Source organism: Ambystoma mexicanum, chromosome 1q (genome assembly GCF_040938575.1).
Source record: "Ambystoma mexicanum isolate Mex_15411 chromosome 1q, UKY_AmexF1_1, whole genome shotgun sequence".
Classification (NCBI taxonomy): Eukaryota; Metazoa; Chordata; class Amphibia; order Caudata; family Ambystomatidae; genus Ambystoma; species Ambystoma mexicanum.
In genome coordinates, this window is record NC_090922.1 from 578,183,351 (window position 1) to 578,203,179 (window position 19,829).

At 46.0% G+C, this 19,829-nt stretch overlaps 1 protein-coding gene across 1 annotated transcript in view; it reads right to left on the bottom strand.

Annotated features, from left to right (window-relative positions):
• The window catches only part of TMCO1 (transmembrane and coiled-coil domains 1), a 363,846-nt gene that overhangs the window by 283,837 nt on the left and 60,180 nt on the right, over positions 1 to 19,829 (bottom strand). Inside the window, exons 4-5 of the mRNA XM_069641076.1 lie at positions 18,194 to 18,240; positions 15,870 to 15,937 (exon numbers count right to left, since the gene is read on the bottom strand). Of these exons, the coding sequence (XP_069497177.1) occupies positions 15,870 to 15,937; positions 18,194 to 18,240 (115 nt within the window). The remainder of the gene's footprint in view (positions 1 to 15,869; positions 15,938 to 18,193; positions 18,241 to 19,829) is intronic.

Here is a 19,829-nt window from a genome sequence, read left to right on the forward strand (position 1 = left end):
TTTAACACATACGCGGGTGTACACTGTAATTTGCTTCATAAGATGGACGTGGGGCACCCGACTGGTTTCTCCGGTCTGTTGCCCCACGATCCGCTAAATTGTTGGGCAACACCTACAGTACAAAGCCTGTAAGGGAAGGCTCACTCTTCTCCATATCGCTTTTCGCAGATAATTCTGAGAGAGTTTACGAAACCACTTGTCCTTAAAGCACTGCACAACATGACATCCAGATGTGGTGAGTGCATTCCTATAGTGTTGTAAATGTGGCATGAAATGGCAGGCAGTTTTTAAATATTCTCAAAAGGTTGATTAGTCTTCTTTGCCTCTGACTTTAGGGTTGGACTCGCGTGATGGGAATTCCATCAGAGAGGTTAGTAATCGACATGACAAAATGTTTGTGTATGTGTATATATGTGTATATATATATATATATATATATATATATATATATATATATATATATATATATATATATATACACACACACACACACACACACATACACTTTTTAGGTTTACAGAAGTTATTGAATGAATTTAGAGAAAAAGCAGTACAACAGCCTTGAAAAATGGACATTGGATCCGAAACGCGTCAGCAAATGTTAAGTGTCAGTGATTAACATCTCTAGGACTGAACACTTCTTGTTTAACTGCTTGGTGCTTTGAGAATGTTCATTCTTATTGGTACACTGTTTTTTGTCTGTTGTTAAATCAAGTGATTGTAATTTGCTTGAAGGTTTCCTTTACCTGTATGTACATCTGAATGTGAAGGCCATTTTTTCCCTAAATTGTTCATTTTATGTGAATCAAGTGTGCAGCTTAAAAGACACATTTAAGCTGTTCTTTTCAACGCAGTATATTGTCCTTGCCCTGCCTCTCTACACTGCCCTACCCCAGAACTGGGACTACTAGCTTGCCCCACATCAGGACAAGAATTATGAACGTTAGCCCCTACTCTCCAAGGTTGCACTATTGTGTGCACCACTCTCTGTTGCATCTAGTTGTTGTGAATGCTGATATGTGCCGCACTTTGAAGGAACTGCGAATATTGTTATGTGCCGCACGTGGGCAGAATTATGAACAGGTGCCAGCATCACACCCACTCCGCAGGACACCCAACTCGACATGTAGCGTCCATCTCTTGCTGTTATATGAGTTGAGTCGCACGCTGAGGCCGCTCTGTTGTGCGGTCCTCTCGCACTGTACAGGACTCTCGAATCTAGTTGTCTTTGGACGGGTACTCAATTTGCACTATTGGGTGAAGGCTCTAGCTTGGGTTAGCCTTGTACTTCTATTTTCACAGTTAGGTTTTCGAGCCTTGCATAGTCCTGTACACAAATAGCACTGTCAGGGTCAGGGTCTGGCCCAGTCTAGTCATACAGTCTGGAGACCTCTCTCCCACTTTACAGGACTCCCAAATTCCAGGTGTAGCCTCCGTCACGGCTTAGTAGATCCGGATACATACCACATTATGAAAGCCAGGCCCCCTGGTATAGACCTGGAGCAACATTGCAGCCTAAGGTAAGTATATCTCACACCATTAGCGTGGCCATGGGCCGCAGGCACGGCCAAGCATCCACGCATGATAGAACACGCCTACGGCTAAGCACATCCGGTGTAGTGTACATGTAGCCGACCAGACAAACATCTGCCGTACCTCAACACCTCTGCTACTAGCATACAGCAACCATCACCCGGAAGGAACCTGGTATAGCTGGCCTCACAGACTCTCTCAACAATAGCAAGCTATCTCTAAACCCTCACCAGCACCCACCCATGTGTCTGACCTCTTGGGCTGCTTAGTCATGCCTTGCCAACCACCCAAGTCCTAGAACGGCAACATGCACACATGCATCTCAAACTTTCCAACCACATTGACTACGGTCACCAAGGGCGTTCAGAGGAAAAAGCGCATTGAGGCCAGACAAGTGGGGAAAGAGCACTATATAAATATACAATACAAAACAATACAATGAATTACGTTTTTCTTGAATTGGAATGCGTTTCTTTGGAATAAGTGCTTACATTTTCACACCTGTTTGTGGCTTTATTAATTGCTTTGGCATCAGTCCCACAGGAGTGCATCTAGGGGTACCGTTGGAAATAACGTGCTTATTTTCTTATACGTCCTGAAAAATTGCCACTTTGGAGTCTCCATATTCAATGCCACCCATGCATCGTGCCTTCTCAAGGATTTTTACCTTGTCGTTGGAAAAATGCAACCATGCCAGGACCCAACGCAGCTCTCTGGTCCCGCCACCAGCAGATGCACTCTGTGCAGCGTTACCTGCTCACCTTCCTTGGAGCCCAGAACCATACCCATTATCTCCTGGATATTCTGTTGCAGGCCGGCAGGAGACTCCACTTCTTTCTCCTGCAGTCCAAAGAAGTTATGTTGCCTCTCTCGGTTTTCGATGTCGTCCACCTTGAGGCAGTTCCTCATACAGTCTTTCCACATCCAGGAAATGCGCTTCCAGGAACCCTATCGAAGTCTGATTGGCCTCCACCTTTTCCACCCTCTCTTCCAAGTTTATAACCTTTGCTGAGAGTTGTGCCACCTTATTTCCTCCAAGAAGGCCTTAATATCACTTTTGATTGTGCCAATCTCTGCAGTGCAGGGGTGGGGTCCTCCTCCCTCTTGGCCTTTGCCATCTCCTCACCGTCCTGTAATGAAACTGCGCTAAGGCGCCACTCCAACTCATTCACCTGGGCCCTCCCAATCAAGATCAGGGTATTAGGCAGCGCTCAGGCTGGGGCTCCACAGCCTTTGTCCCCTTTGATCCCACCTCCCCCTTGCACCGGTGGAGCGCACAAGGCCGACAGTCTCTTGCACCTAGTCCTTTTGTTAGAGGTTGGCCACCTTGCTGTGCCTCCTGCTGTCAGCAATGCTCTTTGGACCCCCGGTGAGGATTTGCCATAATTATCAAGCCTCCCCCCCACACCCGCAGCCTGGCCAGCCATCTATGCCCAGTCTTGCTGTTCCTACCCGCACAGGGGGAGGGTCACTGTCACTGCCACAGGGGTGTACACAGCCCTCTACGCTGTCCAGACCCAACTGCCTGTCCACTGCGACTATGCTCCTCCTCAGCAGGCCTCCACTGTGCTCGCCCCCCCCATGCCATCCAGCCCGTGAACCCCTTCATGCTTACTTCAGACCACCACCAACTGTTACCCCAGCATGGGTGCTGGCTGTCCCCAGTTGCCTCACCCACGTGGGGTCCTGCAGTAACTGCCAGCCGGCTGACCTCTGAAGTCACTCTTGGCAATGGGAGCCACAACGGGGCAGCCTCCCTCACACCAGCTTCCGTCGTTCCTGGAGCTCCTGCAGGGACTCTGCGTAGCCGGAGAATGTCCTCCTCCAGGTTGCCCGGGGCTTGGCCTCAACACCGTGAGGCGGGCCCAGAGACGCGGCTCCACAGATGGCACCTAGGGTGCTACCACGCAATGCACTCGCCGCCAGAGAACTGGCCGCCTCCCGCACCTCTTCAAGAGCAGGGCAGGTAGAGGCCCATACCGTGCTCTCTTCCTGCCTCCTCTGCCCTCCTAGGCTGTGACCCTCAGTTGGTGCACCAGCCTACAGTTCAGGGGAGGCGGTCCCCCGTAGGGACGCATGACTGCAGACCCAGGGTTCCATTTCTCTCCTGCTGAGCCGCTAGTCTCCCTCATGTTGCAGGCTTCAGCACTCCAGTCGGTGTTCGCTGGTTTGTGGGGGCGGCAGCCACTTAGCCACAGCACCACCTGTGAGGCGCTACCTCAGACCAGGGGAGCCGATTTATGAAATATAGGAAGTTACATCACCAGCAGTTATATGACCGCATTTGCACGTAGTCGCCAACTTGGGGCGAGGAGGGTGCGGGGAGCGCTGAACAGTGGAAACATTGGCTAGCATGAACTGCATATACTAAAGTCAAATAAGAAGGAGGTTTAAGCCTTCCAGTTGCATTCCAGTAGGCCAACACTGTCCCTACTCCAACCCTCTATAATCATCCAGGTTGTAGTAGCCCTCAAAAGCTAGAGCAACACAACTTGGATGGGAGAACGAAATGCCATCCCATCCTGGCGGTGTGTCAAACCTCAGAGGAAAGACTGTGCGTATGCATCCTACCTTGGAGCACAATCACTAATTTGGTGCAAATCTCGCAAGTGGGTGCATGGGAATTCCATGCGAGCGTGTGTGGGCGGCAGACCCCGGATCACATGCTCACTTCTTCAGTGTGAAACTCTGGCCAAGGCTCTTTGGGCAAGCATCCAGGATGGGTCTCACACCTTTAAACAGTGTGATATATTGAGTGGGCACCTCACTCCTTGGAGCATAGTATACCCGTTTCTGGTAATCTCACTACTGAACGTACAGTTTCACTCTTGGTCATCTCAGTGACCCCATGTATATTAATGGAGTCAGTCTTCCATCTGGGAAAACAATTATATTGCTGTTAAAACACTCCGAATTCTCACTCCAGTTTTCTCGATCTATCCATACCATATTCATTCATTCATTGTGTGTGCAGGGGTGATAACTTGTGTCAGAGAGCCCATTCTTTCATTCAGAAGAGATAAAGGGGTAACAACCCCCTGTATGTGGGATCAGGCACATTTTATCCCATGGCCCCTCACTCCAGAATGAGTGAGCAGGTTTTAAGACCATGCTGATTCTGCTATCCTACAGGCTAGAGCCTCCTATCCCTTGCACCATCACGGCTTCCAACATTCTGAGCGGCAGCTTATGTACAGCAGGCAGCTCGGGACATGTCTGTTGCCAATTAAATGTAGCCAGTTCTACTATTTAGACACTGAGAGTGCCATGAACCCACATTGGTGGTGAAGAAGCACTCAACAAACAGAACACAATGGTATAGTGTTGCAGTCCTGCTGAGAAATTACCATTCGGTCTGCTTAAATGTAAAGCAGAGTGGCTGAGAAGTACACATACTGTGCCATTAAAAATAAAGCGCTGTGGTGGGTGGAAGTGCTGCTTCGGTGGCATCAAGAGTATGCAATTCCCGGCGGGGTAATGTTGGTCATTTCCTATTGAACCATACCAGTCCCATTGAGAAGTGCCATTAAAAGTGAAGCTGATCAGTGCTGCCCCATAAAAGGTGTAGAAGCCTCTGTGAAAAGTGGCAGTACTGTCCCAATGGTGAGAAGTGTAGTATTTTCACATTAACTATGCTTAAGCACTTTGGGTTATTGAATAGTGCTGCTACATTCTGAGTAATGCCATCCCTTTAAATATATTAGCTCTTGTATAACCACAACAGTGTTGAGTTATTCTGATGATGATTAAGATGATGTTAAATTTGCTCAATAGCTCTGGTTCTGTATCATTAAATGTACTTCAGATCTTCAGAGACTCGGGAGGATAGCTCAGGGGCAACATATTCACCTTGGAAGCAAGACGACATGGAGCAACAAAGGTTCGATCCCTCGGTTCGCACTTAGAAACCTCTGGGTATTACACGCATTATAAATAACCAATAAAAATAAATAAATCTGCTGAGATGTTCTAGGGCCTTGTCAATAAGAGTAGCAGCTCAACTGAGAATTGCTGATGTTGTCCCATCAAAAGTATAGCAGTCCCACTAAGATGAACTAGCATTGCCTCAACAAAAGCATAGTATTACAATTATAGAAGCCCTGTTTAGCGAGCTAAATGAGGAGTACAACCATTGCCTCATTTCAAATATGGCAGCTCTAGGAGAAAATAGATTACACAGCCCTGCTGAGAAGTGCTGTTACTGTCTCTTTAAAAATATAGACGCCCATTAGCTCTGCACCATTAGGCCCTGCAAGTAATGTCTCATTGAATGCTATTACACTGAACAAGGTCAACACTATGGCAAGGTCCATACTGGGCTCTATGTGATAATTCTGCATTTTGAAGAACAAATACAAAAAAGACCGATTAATTTCGGCCGATTTGCATGGTCTTCAAAAGGCCGAATTATCACATTCTACTGCCTCCTCCCATCCTGCTAACCCCCCCGCCCCCAAGAAGGTGATCCCACCTCACCCACGTTGTTACCTTCCTTAGAATTCAGGAGAGTCACCTCCCTCAACGCCTTTGTTCCTCGCCCATAGCATAGCATTCACCCTCACCACGTACACACTCAGAGACATGCAAACAGTCTCATTTGCCCTCTCCCTGCCACCTCCCTCCGCAGATGCAATGCAAGAGGGGTGACCAGATGTAGGAGGTACACCCAAACCAAAAGATTTTTAGAAATTGAGGGACAGATGCAAAACAAGAGCCTCTTGCTTTGCATCTGTCCCTCAATTTTTAAACATCGTGTTTTACCCGGGCTGCCAGAGAGAGACACAGTATGGATGGAACATCCCTACTGCGTCTTTTCTCTCCGGCTGGGGGGAGGGGAGGGGTCTGGGGGGTTTGACTCAGCCCCGACTTCATTCTGCGGGCGGGTGCCTGGGACCCGACTTCAAAGGGCTCTGAGTGCCTCAACTCCACGAAACACCAGGGCAGGGGAAGGAGCTTGGTGCTTAGGCTGTCATTTTGCCTGGGCCCCCTGGTGGCCTCCCCGTTCTCTTGTTCTGATGAAAACTACTGAAAAACACTGACAAGTATCTGGTTGTGGAGGCATGGCAGGGATAAAGGTGGACTGCTCAAACAGACTGGCATAAAGCAGTGGTGGGGCAGGAATTTGGGCTCCAACAAATGCCACTGTCCACCTCAGGGGTAGAACTGGCTTTGGGTTTCAACACCAGATGAGAGGGATTCCGTCCCCTCTTGACAAGTCCAGAATACTGGCCTTGTCACAACAACAACATTATTTATGATTGAGTAAGCATAGCAGTCTGTCATTCCTTTGGTGGGAGTTTGGGAGGACTGGTGAGGGCTGCGGTTGATAGGAATTGCAGGTTGAACTCCAGAGACGGCCGACACACACTGTGTTGACTTTTTTTTAAGAAGTAACCACGACACTGCAAAGAAAGGGCAGGTCACACTAAAACAAAGAATTAATTCTTTTTTTGTAGAAGTCCCTGAATTGGCCAGGTGCTCGGTTTATGATGCCAGTAAGGATCCGCAAACGTAGGGGTTCCCTCCATCTTTGCTCAATATATGCTGATACCTGCTACATTGTGAAACATTGTCCCATTGGTATCGGACTCTCAATTCTAGACCTGGAACAATATTGCCCCAGCCGAACAATCCTGCAGCTTATTACATATATCTCACACCACTAGTGTGGACACAGACGGCAGGCACGGCCATGCATCCATGCACGATAGCATATGGCTATGGCTATGCACATCCGGTCTAGACTGAAACGTAACTCAACACCTCTGCCACTAGCATACAGCGACTACCACCCGAAAGGAACCCAGTATAGCTGGCCTCACATAAACTCTCTCAACAATAGTAATCTATCTCAAATCCTCAACAGCACCCACCCACGTGTCTGAACTCTTTTGGGGCTGCTTAGTCGAGCCTTGCCAGCCACCCAAATCTTAGAACGGCAACATGCACACATGCATCTCCTAAGCTAAACTCCCTAGAATTTCCCACCACAACGACTACGTCACCAAGGGCTGCCAACCGAAGAAAAAGTGCATTGAGGCCACACAAGTGAGGAAAGAGCGCTATATAAACAAACAAATACAATACAATACAATCTACCTTTTGTTTTATTTGAGAATTGTGTGCCATCTTATTCATGCCCTTGCCATATATTAGTGATTGAGCTCCCTGTTCCACCTGCTTTTGTTCAGTCTTCGCCCATTGAGCTGGGTTCTCAGTTTTCAGAAAGAGGAGGGTTAGCTGCGCGCCTTGGTGGATTATTCAGTAGCGCTAATTGCTATAGAGGCGGAGGCTACCTGCTCTGCGGACTATAAATAGCATTTATATTTTCAGGGAAGACCCGGTGCTCTCTATAAATAAACAATACAATTCCACATTTATATCTTATTGTAACTTTTTTTGCAGTAGAGTGGTGTGCAGATATTGGGGATACATTCCAAAAACATAACTCATTTTCGGCACAACCATCATTTGCAAGCCTGTGCCCTCCCTTGTAGACAAAAGTGCACCTTGTGCCACCAGTCCAGGTCACACAAAGCGTGTGTACATGGTCATGCTTAATTGGGGATGTGGATATTTTCTCAGTGAAACGAGGTCAACACCTAATTACCTGTGTAAAACAGTTTTCTATTTTCTTGCGCTTTGGATTATTCCCAATTACACAAGAATGCAGTTTGTTTTAGTTTTTCTTTTAAAGCTAGAATTATGGGAGGATGCGTCATGGGACAGACAGTCCGGCCTGTTATCACTCCTCTACGATGTTTCCCCACAGGTTATTCTCACTAATGGGTCATCATACAGAAGTCACATATATCAAAAGATGCCCCTTATCAGCCCAGATCCCTTAATGACTTGCAAGATTGCTCCCACTGGGACATTAAAAAGCCATTTGCTAGTTGTGTGGGAATATCTTGTGGTCGGTCCACTGACCACTTTTCCTGCACGATGGTATGCAAATGTGACCCCTAGCACAAAGAGGGTCCCCAGTTTGGGGTTACGGTCCCTTCTGAGAGTTTGTGGGGCACACCTGTAGAAATCAATACATAAACACCCGATTGGTTGTCTGAACACAGTTTATTTAATGTGAAATATAACTGTGTTTGATGCATTTATTTTCCTTTATATAATTTTCTTGTCCACCATGGGCTGGTCCAAACACACTGCAGGTGGCTAGAGAATGGAATCGGCCAGCCTCCAATAGTTGGGGAGCGAACGTTAAGAGGGGGCAAAGGGGAAACAAAAACAGGTGAGAAAAGAGGTAGATTGTGCCCAAGGGAGCTGCCTCTTTGGGCAACCCCCCTGTTTGGGGGGGGCTTGTGGTTTGCAGCATTGAACTCACGCAAGAAGTGACCCAGGTGCGGATAGGAGCTACAGCGACAGTGCGGTTGCGGAAACAGCTCGGTGTATAGAAAGCCCCAGGCAGCTGAGTTCTTAGGTGGCCTGGCTGAGGGTATAAACTGGAGGCCACATCATCGGTGCTGCCAGAGATGTGGCATGATCAATCTCCGGGCCACAGTGTCCATGGGCTGTTTACCCAGTAGGCAGGATGGTGCTGGTGACACTGGAGGATCGGCATGCCTAATGTAGACTGGGTGCCTAGTGGTGAGAGGGACACTGGGTGCCATAATGGGTTGCTGCGAGATGCTGCCACCAAGTTTCCGGGAGCGTACCTAGCCTCAGCGTGCTAAGGAGGAGTGCACACAGAATGGAGCGTAGGTCAAGCAGGTGGTCAGCAATGCAGGGCTGTGGTGGTAGGCGGCCCTGTGTTACTGCGTGCCGTGGAAAGGTGGCAAGGGTTGCCTGCTATCCACATACGGCTTGAAGGATGCCTGGGTGCACTTTTGCTCCAATCGGGCAATGAGACTGGGTCGCTGCTGGGGTAACAGTGCAAGACATGCAACGGGCCTATCTAAGCTATGCCATAAACACAGTGTTGGATGGTGGGCCAGGGCCCTTGTGGTGGCGTTACAGAGACCATGCTGGCAGAATGCAGGAAGAGATTGATGAACTCTACGAACATTGGTACGTGAGAAAGTGGCAGACGCCATAGTTAAGCTAGTGCAACAATCTGAATTACTGAAACGCAAGGTGCATCAGTGCAGACATGGGGAGATGGGGAAATGGGAGGGTCTCAGCCGAAGCCCTACCATGACTTAACCAATATACTGTAGCAGATTACAGTTGTCCACAGTTTAGGTTCTTACATTTCTAGGATTAGGCTGCTCCTATAGCCGGTGCTCCTCATGAGCCCTTTGGTTTAAGATAGGGTTGGATGAGGTCAGCAATTCCTGAAAATAACCGATTCAGTTGGTGTAGTACCCTACACAATTGAGTGTCACTATAACACATTAGAAAACTGTGTTCAGAACACATCATTGCGGTTACATTGGTTTTGCCCATAAGGTCATGCATAAGAAGTGTGTGAAGTTCGGAAGAGCACATGAACCTGGGAGTGCCACTTCGGTATCAGTGTCTTCTTCAGAGTACAGTATTGTTACGGTTTGGTTAATTCGGTTTTCACCCATGTTGCTAACAGAGATCCCCTGTGGGCAAAGTTCACACAGGTGTTGTGAGTTATTTCAATACTATTGCCCCATGCCTTACTCCTTAGGAGGTTCCCATCTCATACCCTAACATGCAAGACCATGGTGAGGTCATGCTTATGGAGCGCGGGAGGATAGCATTTGTATTGCAGATTTCCTTTCACAGCTGGTCTGGGGAGGCATGTTGGACTAGATTGTTCCCCTCCCTGGTCTGGAGGTAAAGACTCAGCAGTACAGGGCAAAAAAACATCTGCGCTACACGAACATGTACGATCTCCTCTAGCGAGTGTGCTTCATATAATAATTATTGTTTTACATCCATTTGCTATTACGTTTGTGGGTATTGTGGTGGGTGAGAAGGACACAGACCAGGCTCTTCCATTTGTATGGTATTCTTTATTGAAGCAAAGAAGAAAACTCCTAACTTTCCCTAATGTATGGATTTTCCTTACCTACCCAGAACTAACTAGGATGCTCACCCTTTGTCAGTAAGTCCAAAAGGAAGATCTGTCCACTCTCCAAAACGAATCTAGCCTGACCCTACCACTACAGAACTAAGGCACAGGAGAATGACTCCCTTCTCCTCTGGGCCCATTTCTCATCAAGTTCACTGTAATATATTAATCACAGGTACTTCTTAGTGCCTACCTTTGTTAAGTCACTTAGTTTAGAGATTGGGCTCTTCAAGTGTTCACTAGTATCCTTTATACTCTGGTTCTCTCTCCCTCTCCTTTTTTATTCTCATCTCCTTTGGATTTGTTTGATATTATTCCTCTTTTTCCTTGGGACAATCATCAAACTTGTGACATACTGTTTGTTAAATGTCCAGTCTTCTTCTTGACTAGGATTAATGAAACTGTTCGAAAAATAACTTTCCTTTGTTCTATTAGAATCAGTGTTTTGGTCTTGCCTATGACAAGTATGAATGTTCCAATCATAAATCCTGCTTTTCTGAAGCACAGTCTTTCTGGGACTAATAGGAGGGTTCCAGTAATAATTTACACTCTTCTCCAACTTTTGGTTTGTACTGGGACAAGTATACATGTACCAAGAATGATTCTAGCTCTTCCCTATTCGTTCTTTAGTTGGAGTAGGAGAGCTCCAGTACCGATTCCCACCCTCTGTTATTTACTAGGGCGAATACGAGCGTTTGAGCAATAATGTTCACCCTTTCTAATATTTGATCCTTCCTGAAAGAGCAGGAAGACTCCAGTGTAGGTTCTTACTCTTCTTCCCTTCTCAGTCCTTACTGGGGCGAGTATGCGTGTTCCAGTAATGATTCTTACTTTTCTCCACAGTTGGGTTTTACTGGGACGAGTTCCAGTACTGAATCTTACTCTTAATAAGCACAGTCAATAATCGTTCCTACCTGGGACGAGTATGATTGTTCCTTTCGTTATTCTTGGTTTCACACCTGGGTCTCCCACTCTCCCAGTTACCTTTTAGCCTTAGGGATTGCATCACCGGGCATGTAGTTAGGACAGGGCCTTCTTCTGTGACTGTCAGGTTGGCTTCTCCGTTCACTGTTCCTTCTTCTTCATGCATGCTCTGTGGTGCCCTCTGGTAAGTGGTCTCAGCGTAGTTCATGGACTCCCAAGTCCACCAACTCAGTCACACCACCACCTCTTACTCAGTTGTTCTTTGGACCTTCCAGTCCTTCGACGTCTCTTTCCGGGTTGCCATAGGTTGGGACTTGCACGCCTACTCCCTTCCAAGCTTGGAAGCCGTGTCTCGGTCTCCTTCAGCTTCATTTGTCCCGCTGATGGGCTTTCTCTTTCAGGTGGTCTCCTCTCAGATTTATGACACCGCCATGCGACTTCCCACGCATAGTGTAATAGTCCTCCTTCTTTGCGCTACTTTTAGTCTGTATTACTCCAGTGGTTTTCTCTGTCTCAGTAGTACAGTAGTATTCTTTTTCAGGTTTACTCACAGGCTCTAAGAAAAAATAACAAATGTCCACTTGTTCTCAATGTTCTCTTCTAACAGATGTTGTTACCAATGGATTATAGGTAAGAGGATTAGGGTGTTCCTCCTCGGAATGGTAATCATTGTCCCCAAAGGGGGGCAGGGCAGGCTGTCTCTCCCGGTGAGGTCCAGCTTGCCTCGACCCCTAAGGAGGGTATTATGTAGCAGGCTCACCTCCATAGCCTCAAAGGGAAAGCCCCCCCCCCCACACAACCCCTTGGGAGAAGTGACTGAATCCTGCAATTTGTCACAGTATGCAAGTATTGGCATTACTTCAAAGGATGGGTTGGTCATTCCAGCAAAGCAAGGGGTTCTCACACACTTAAATCCCTTTCCAAGGTTGCTAGGAATGCTAGGAAAGTATTCAAAAATATACAAAATCGAAAGTGTTATCTGGTAACTTAATTTTCATTTATCCATTTGAAATTAATAGATATGATTGAGTGAAAGTAGAGCATAACTCAGTGACGGGCTTCAGCACAACATGATGTTAGACTCGGCAGTTGGCCACCAAGGACAGAGCATGGGGTCAGTCCACCTCATTGGCTGGCCAAAGGACAAATGAAGTGGACAGGCTTAGCAATGCGATGCAGTTTTTTTTAACCTGCAGTGAACCGATTACCAAAGACTCTAGCCCGACTGTGAATATTCAAATCATGTGAATCTACCAAATATCCAACACTGGTATAATCAAGTTTATCAAGGACTTGCTACACTATTTACTCGGGTTACCACTTCATTCTACCTGGTTATGTTGAATTATACCGCGCACCGGTGCCACCCAGGGGCAGTCTCCAGACGCTCACGTGGCGCTGCAAGAAAGAGGACAGGGTTGGTTAGTGATGGAAGAATGGTAGGATAGGTCCAAAACCAGGAGAAACTGGTGTCTGTGTGTTGGCTTGCAGATGGTAGGTTGCGTGTACAGGCTAGTTGTATGCGTACGGGTAAGGTCCAATGCCTGGGATGTTTTCTGTGTGGTTGTTTTCTGTGTTGGGGTGTGTCTGTGTATTATGCGTAGATTTCTGGTATTTAGGGTTGTGCGTAATGGCTTGTTGTATCCGTACGGGTAAGGTCCAGTGTATGGTTTTGTTTGTTGTGTGTGTTGCTTGTGTTGGGTCTGTGTTAGGGTATATGCTGGCTAGCCCAGTGGGCATGCATAGTGTTTGGATGGTGTGTTTGAGGAGGTAGAAGCAGAGTGCTTAGTGCTTTGGCTACTCGCCAAATTCTTCCATGTGGCTAATCTACACAGTCCTATATGTTGTGACAAATTAATAATCTCCATAATTCTATCTAAATTTGATGCATGGTTAATCCTCTCAATTCTATCTGAATGGAACGGGTGTCTAATCTTCACAATTATCTAAGTGTGATGCATGGTTAATCCTCACAGGTAAAAGTGACGCATGGTTAAACTTCACAGTTCTATCTCTGTGTGACGCCTGGCTAAACCTCACAATTCTATCTGGATGGGACGTGTGGCTAAAATTCACAATTCACTGTAAATGTAACACATGGTTAAAGTTCATCTGGACAGAGGGTGAACTCTTTTGGAGGCACAACAGTAAATGCAAAATACCTAGATTGTATGTATCTGGAAAGAGAGAGAATGCCCAATTATGCGACACAACAGTAATTTAAAACCACCTAAAGGTTGGTACACAGCAGTGATAGGAATACTGTTTACTAGCTGGATAATTTTGGTATGCCATGTTATGTAGCTTTAACCCTTTGATGAAAACATTGCAACATGGCATGCACAGATAATGTTTTGCTTGTTGGTTGATTAAGGCACGCTTTCATCTCAGGGAGGCAGAAATAAGTGGCACTCAATCACTTTGTAATTAGTGTATTTTACCATCTCATACTGTTCATTCCCCTTTCATGTTCTAGATTTACTTTCATCATTCCTTGTCACACTTTTTATTCTAGCTGGTTCTTTTTGATATTTGCATGTTTATGTTCATACTCTAGCATGTAAGATGTGTGTGCCTCAGTATGACGCCGTTTAATGGACTCTCAACTTCAAGACTCCCATCCCACTATTTCTGACCTGACTAACATCACAGGGGCAACGTGCCATCCCTTTCCTCTTTATTTGTGGTCAGAGTGAAAATGTATCAACTAGCAGTATGCTCTCCCCTTTAACACATTTGATGGCCAGGTATCCGTCTTTTCTTCTCATCTCTGCAGGCAATATAGGTGTCCTTTGTAATACTTGCTTACATGGTAAGCAGTGAGACTGTGAATAAGAGAGCTGCTAGTTGCCCACATGGGTGTGTGCATTGTCAGCTTTCCTTCTGTGATGCAACACTCTAGTTTCTGGCAGTACATGCATCTCAGCGTAGACTCTCCCTGCCAATGGGCATGCTGGCCCCTGCTTCTCCAATCCAATCAATGGATCACTCGATCTGAACCAGACAGACAATCTCCTGGGGGCCTACCAGCGGTTGCCGTGGAGGCAGCCGTACCACCATAGAAGACTCTTCCACATATGTCGTGGCTCATGTAGATTGTGACACTATCCTTGACCCTACTCTTTCCCGTGGTCAATTCTTCAACAACAACAAAAAATCGGCAGAGTACAGCATGTGAAATTTTGTGTGAGCATATTATATACATTAAATATCCACTTTTATAAACATCTCTCCCTCAGTTCCAAGACCATTGTCTTTTACAGTTAGACCATACACTATTCTGACGTGATTCCTTTCTAGATGCCTCATCAACCAAACATACAAGATGTTATATAGATGGTTGCAGGTTAAACGAATCAATAACATTAAAGGCTGAGGTTGGGGGAAGAGGCCACCCTTGGACAAAGGGTCAGGAACGACCAGGGGTAGAAATAAAGTGGGGTGAGCAGCCAAAAAGGGAAGGTGGCGACCAGCAAGAGTGAGGAGCTAGCAAGGGCAGGTGATAGGGAGGGTCCAGAGAAGCAAGGTGACGGCATCCAGGAAAGAAAGAAAAAATGTATATATATTTTTTTTAAAGGCGTCCAGGGGTAAAGGGGAAGAGGAGGGCGTCCAGGGGGAAAGGGAAAGGGGAAGGGGAGGTGTGTCCAGGGGAAAAGGGAAAGGGGAGGTGTGTCCAGGGGAAAGAGGAAGTGTGTCCAGGGGAAGAGGGAAAGGGGAAGTGTGTCCAGGGGAAGAGGGAAAGGGGAAGTGTGTCCAGGGGAAAAGGGAAAGGGGAAGTGTGTCCAGGGGAAAAGGGAAAGGGGAAGTGTGTCCAGGGGGAAAGGGAAAGGGGAAGTGTGTCCAGGGGGAAAGGGGAAGTGTGTCCAGGGAAAAGGGAAAGGGGAAGTGTGTCCAGGGGAAAAGGGGAGGGCGCCCTGGGAAAGGGAGGCAGGGCCGGTGCTACAATAATGCCATTCTAGGTGTCTGCCTAGGTTGCCAAAAGCTGAAAGGAACCATAGAAATCCATATGGACACCAAAAATATCAAATTTGGCCCTACATTTAAAGACAGAGGCACCAAACAACAGTTAATTTCAGCCACCATATATTCTTGCAAAGGACACGAGGAGAGGGTTAAAAAATACAGGAACGAAGAGGGGTACATAGCAAAATGGCAAGGAAAGGGGCCTAGCGCAAGTGGTAGTCTGGAGTAGACGGGGAAATGCTAGAAGTAATAGGTGTGACTAAGAAGATAAGCACCAGTCAGTCTTTAAGGTAATATTGATCGCAATACAGACTATCATAGATCATGTATAACAGAAGTCAGTGGTCCCCAACCCAATATTTCTACCACAAGCATTAACAGAGCTCCCAAGTTAAACAGTGAGTGCCAGTTTAAGGAAGTAAAAAGTAACGTGAAGGGCTTCTTCACTTACATGGAGTTAAACATGCCCATCAATGCAGTAAAGCAGAATCCAATGGCAAACATGGACTTCATCCGGACCTAAAAAGGAAAAAAGACGGCATGTTTTAACTTCCAAAAAACGCAACAAAAAACAGAAGGCAAAAGCAACACGTTTTTTTCATCAGGCCAAGACAATGCCCAGCTGCTGGAAAAGAAAAACGCTAGACTGGGACTACACGAAAACACTGTGCTACAACTAGTATGCTGTGCTCTAAAGCAAGGACAGATGGATCAGATTCTTTATCCCACATGTACTGCTCAGATGAGGTCCGTGGAATGAGCAGCAACTTCCACACAGTATAACTCTGTAGTAGTGTTGCCTGATGCAAAGATAGCATGACAAAAAATGCTTTTCATTTTCAAGGAATCCATGTTTTTACTCCCAACAAAAATAAAATAAGCAGTCTACCGCCAGCTTCTCAAAATAGGGAGTAAAAACCATTGCCTCCAATTCCTAACTTGAGCCCTCATTAGAAAGGCGTGCCTTATTTGTTTGGGTTTCAGTTTACAACCTATACTGATTCTAGCCAGATAACAATAACCGTAGAACTCTCACTGAAGCGTGGGTTCAGCTGTAGAAAGTACTGTCCCAATTAAGTACTTTGCCCGAGGTCGGCTGTACAAGAAAAGGTATGATCCGCCATTTGGTCCAAGGGCTGCTAGTCTTAAAAATAATTATGTGCCTTGCAAGTCACGCTTCACATTTTACGGTATCCGCTGACCCACTCTTTCCTTGACGACTATACTACTTTATATCCTTTGGAGAGTTTTGCTTCATCAAGTAGTCCTACTGTGTCCTTATTGCAGTCTCAGAGCCAGAGCAGATGCTGCTTCCAACTTTGGAACGTCGTACACAGCGCATTGCCCTCTTTTGTGGCACATACAAGACATCAGGGCCGTTGGGCTAACAGTTATTAAGCATCCCAACACTGGCTTCTCGAACTTCACGGCTGTGGGACAGCGTTTAGGTTCAAAATAGCTAATTTCGAAATGGATAACCTCAGAGTAGAACATACAAATAGTGAACATAAGATAGATCACAGTTACTGATTGATATCACTGCTAACCCCTCTGTGCCCTCTTTTGTGCCCTCTGTCCTCAACCCGTAAAATTAAATTCCTCCTGGACACCTTCTCCCCACAGTACTGTGCTATTTGGAGAATGCACGGTTTTGTTTGACGTGAGCAATTCGTAAATTTGATTCACTGATATATTCCACTGCGCCTGACATTGCAGCGCATTCTGTTGGAAAGTACATATTCACATAAGCATCAAGAAGAGCAGCATGATTTGGTGAAGGGTTAGGAGCGGCAACGTGATGCTCGAAAGGGTAGACATGATCATCACAGCACCAGATCAGAAGACCAGTGAGGGATAGGCTCAGTTCATCAATCGGAGGAGCACAAGGCCTGGGAGGGAGAGGATTAGCATGCGACTAGCAGCATTACTAGGGTCGAGATGCTCAGATCCGAGACAGAACCAGCGCAAACCCTGGTCCAGAAGATGATGTGGTGCACCTTTCAGCACAACTACTAGAAAATGGTGGGAGAGTAATCTTAAATGTTCTTAACCTATATAATTAGTCTCACCCATGCTCTCAAACATAGGAAAGGGCAGAGGAGAGAACTAGGAATGGAGTAAATGTAAACAATCCATCCCTTGGATTGAGGCAAGTTAACAGATAGATGTGCAACATGGGAATAAAATGACCAAAGATTTGTGGTTGTGCTCAAAACGTAAAAATATTATTAGAATATATTTTTTTAGCGTGAACCTAGCTAGGGTGCAACGGAGCAGTGTGCAGGTCATACTGCAAAAATATTGGTAACAGACATTTAGAGGGCATCCATTAAAGTATTGCTAGGAGGTATTTTCGGCATCTTAACCCATGTCAACAAAGTCAAAGCTTTACACTTATTTAACAAGGGTGTGTAGGGAAAGTTGAAGTCATTCCAATACAACTGTCTGTGGCTTTTCGTCTAGAACAGATCTGAGAATGAATGGTGACGGCGGGATGGGCACATGAAATGGCACATGGGAAAGAGGGAGGGGTGACGCAAGATCAGCTAGACTGCATTTAAACTGGTAGGGTGCAGACAATTCCATCATGGATGAGACTATGCTGGAATGCCCCTTTACCCAAGGAACAAAGCTATGAAAGGCAAATCTGAGGTTATATGCTCCAGTTAGGACACGAAGGAAGATGGGATCAGAGTGAACCTTGCCCTGCAGTGCTACAGGCTCAAAGCCAAGAAATACAAAAATCAATCTTCTTTCTTTGTAAATGTTTCTTACCATGGACAGGTCCCGATTGTTGTTCTTCAGTTTCTCCTCCTGACGCTCTGCAAATAAAAACAGCAGATTTGTTGAAGCAATATCCTGAGAAGACAAATTGAGGGTTGGGATCTAAAGGTGCGTTTTTTAAATACATCATTAATTGGATCCGTCCCATGCTCTCCCCAAAAGTCTATTACTTTACCCTGATCAGTCCTCCATAATGGATTCCTAGGTGTAGCATCCTGCCAACGCACTAACCCTTGGAATAACACGTATGATTGTCACACCGAGCTATCCGAGTCCTGCTTTCTAAAAAAAAAAGATCCCTTCCTATCTGGCATCCTCTGGTGGCAGCAGAGCCCCATGTGAGAGAAAAAACCTGCAGCAGGAGCCTCTCTTAATGCAACACACTGATGTACTGAGCCATTGCTGGTCACAGTCAAGGCTAAGAGCAGGACTCCTGTGTGTATCAGCAATCTCCATCTTCTCGTAATGGATCATGCAGTAAGGCGCAGGGGGACTATGCTGCTGCTCATGTAGCGTTCCATAAGAGCTACTTCTAACCAAAGAACGCAAAGCAATAGAGATCTGGGGCAAGAGGAGTATTCTGCCTCGTTTGTTTTACTACTTGGTGTCATCGACTGTACTGAGCACATTTTGTACCCATATGTCTTACAACAATTTCTTATAAACAAAACCTGTGCTTTATTTGGCTCCCTTTTATTCAGAAACCACAAAATAAACTGCCAAATTACAAACCCAATTCGGAGGACAGACTAATAACGTGCACTCTGGTCGGTGCCACTTGGTTGTGAATCAAGAGTTGGGTATATAACAAAATAGGTTAATGTTTAAAAAACATTAAGGCCACAATATTAGGTTAAAAGAAAATGTAAGCCTAGCTTTGCTGCCTACAACACAAACAAAATGATATCCACATAATGATCTTAAAATGATTAACTGAACGTTAAGTCAGAAACGTGTTATATATGCACCAGTCACCTCATGCACTACTCCACTTAGGGTCTACCTCAGCACAAAACTATCTGCAGAAACAGGCTCACAGCACCAGTTTGGAGCACTCCTCAGACTCCCACCTTTTCATTGTTAGTCACCATACATAGCCAAAATTCATCACCATCCCCCCAAACAGTAGATTCAGCACTGTTGGATATCCGAGTAGTGTAGAAAATGCACTGTTGTACAATGATTTCGTGCTAGCAAGTCACACTAATGGCATTACTGTCACAGCTGTGTGTAATCCAAAAAGTCGGACGCTTGAAAAATGCTGGCGCCACATTCTCGGCAACTCATACAATTTGCAAGGTCCTGCCATCGTGTGGCTAGGCACTCCCAACTTTTGAAAGTTATTGACCCCTGAAGCTAGTCTTCCATCATATTCCCAGATAGTGGCATCACTTGCCAGTGATCACCACAGTTTGACAGAGCTTGGCATTACATTCCCATGCACTCAATTTGCCAGGGATTGACATTATATGCCCAGGTACACTATTTGCTAGCACTGACACTGCTGTATGGCTAACAAGTTTCCAGTCTTTGGCGCTAATAAGAACAGACTAGGTGTGACTTCACTTCCACTTGAAAAAGTAGGTTTTTGCTGGTTGGTCACTAACTGTACTTTCATTGCAAGCCC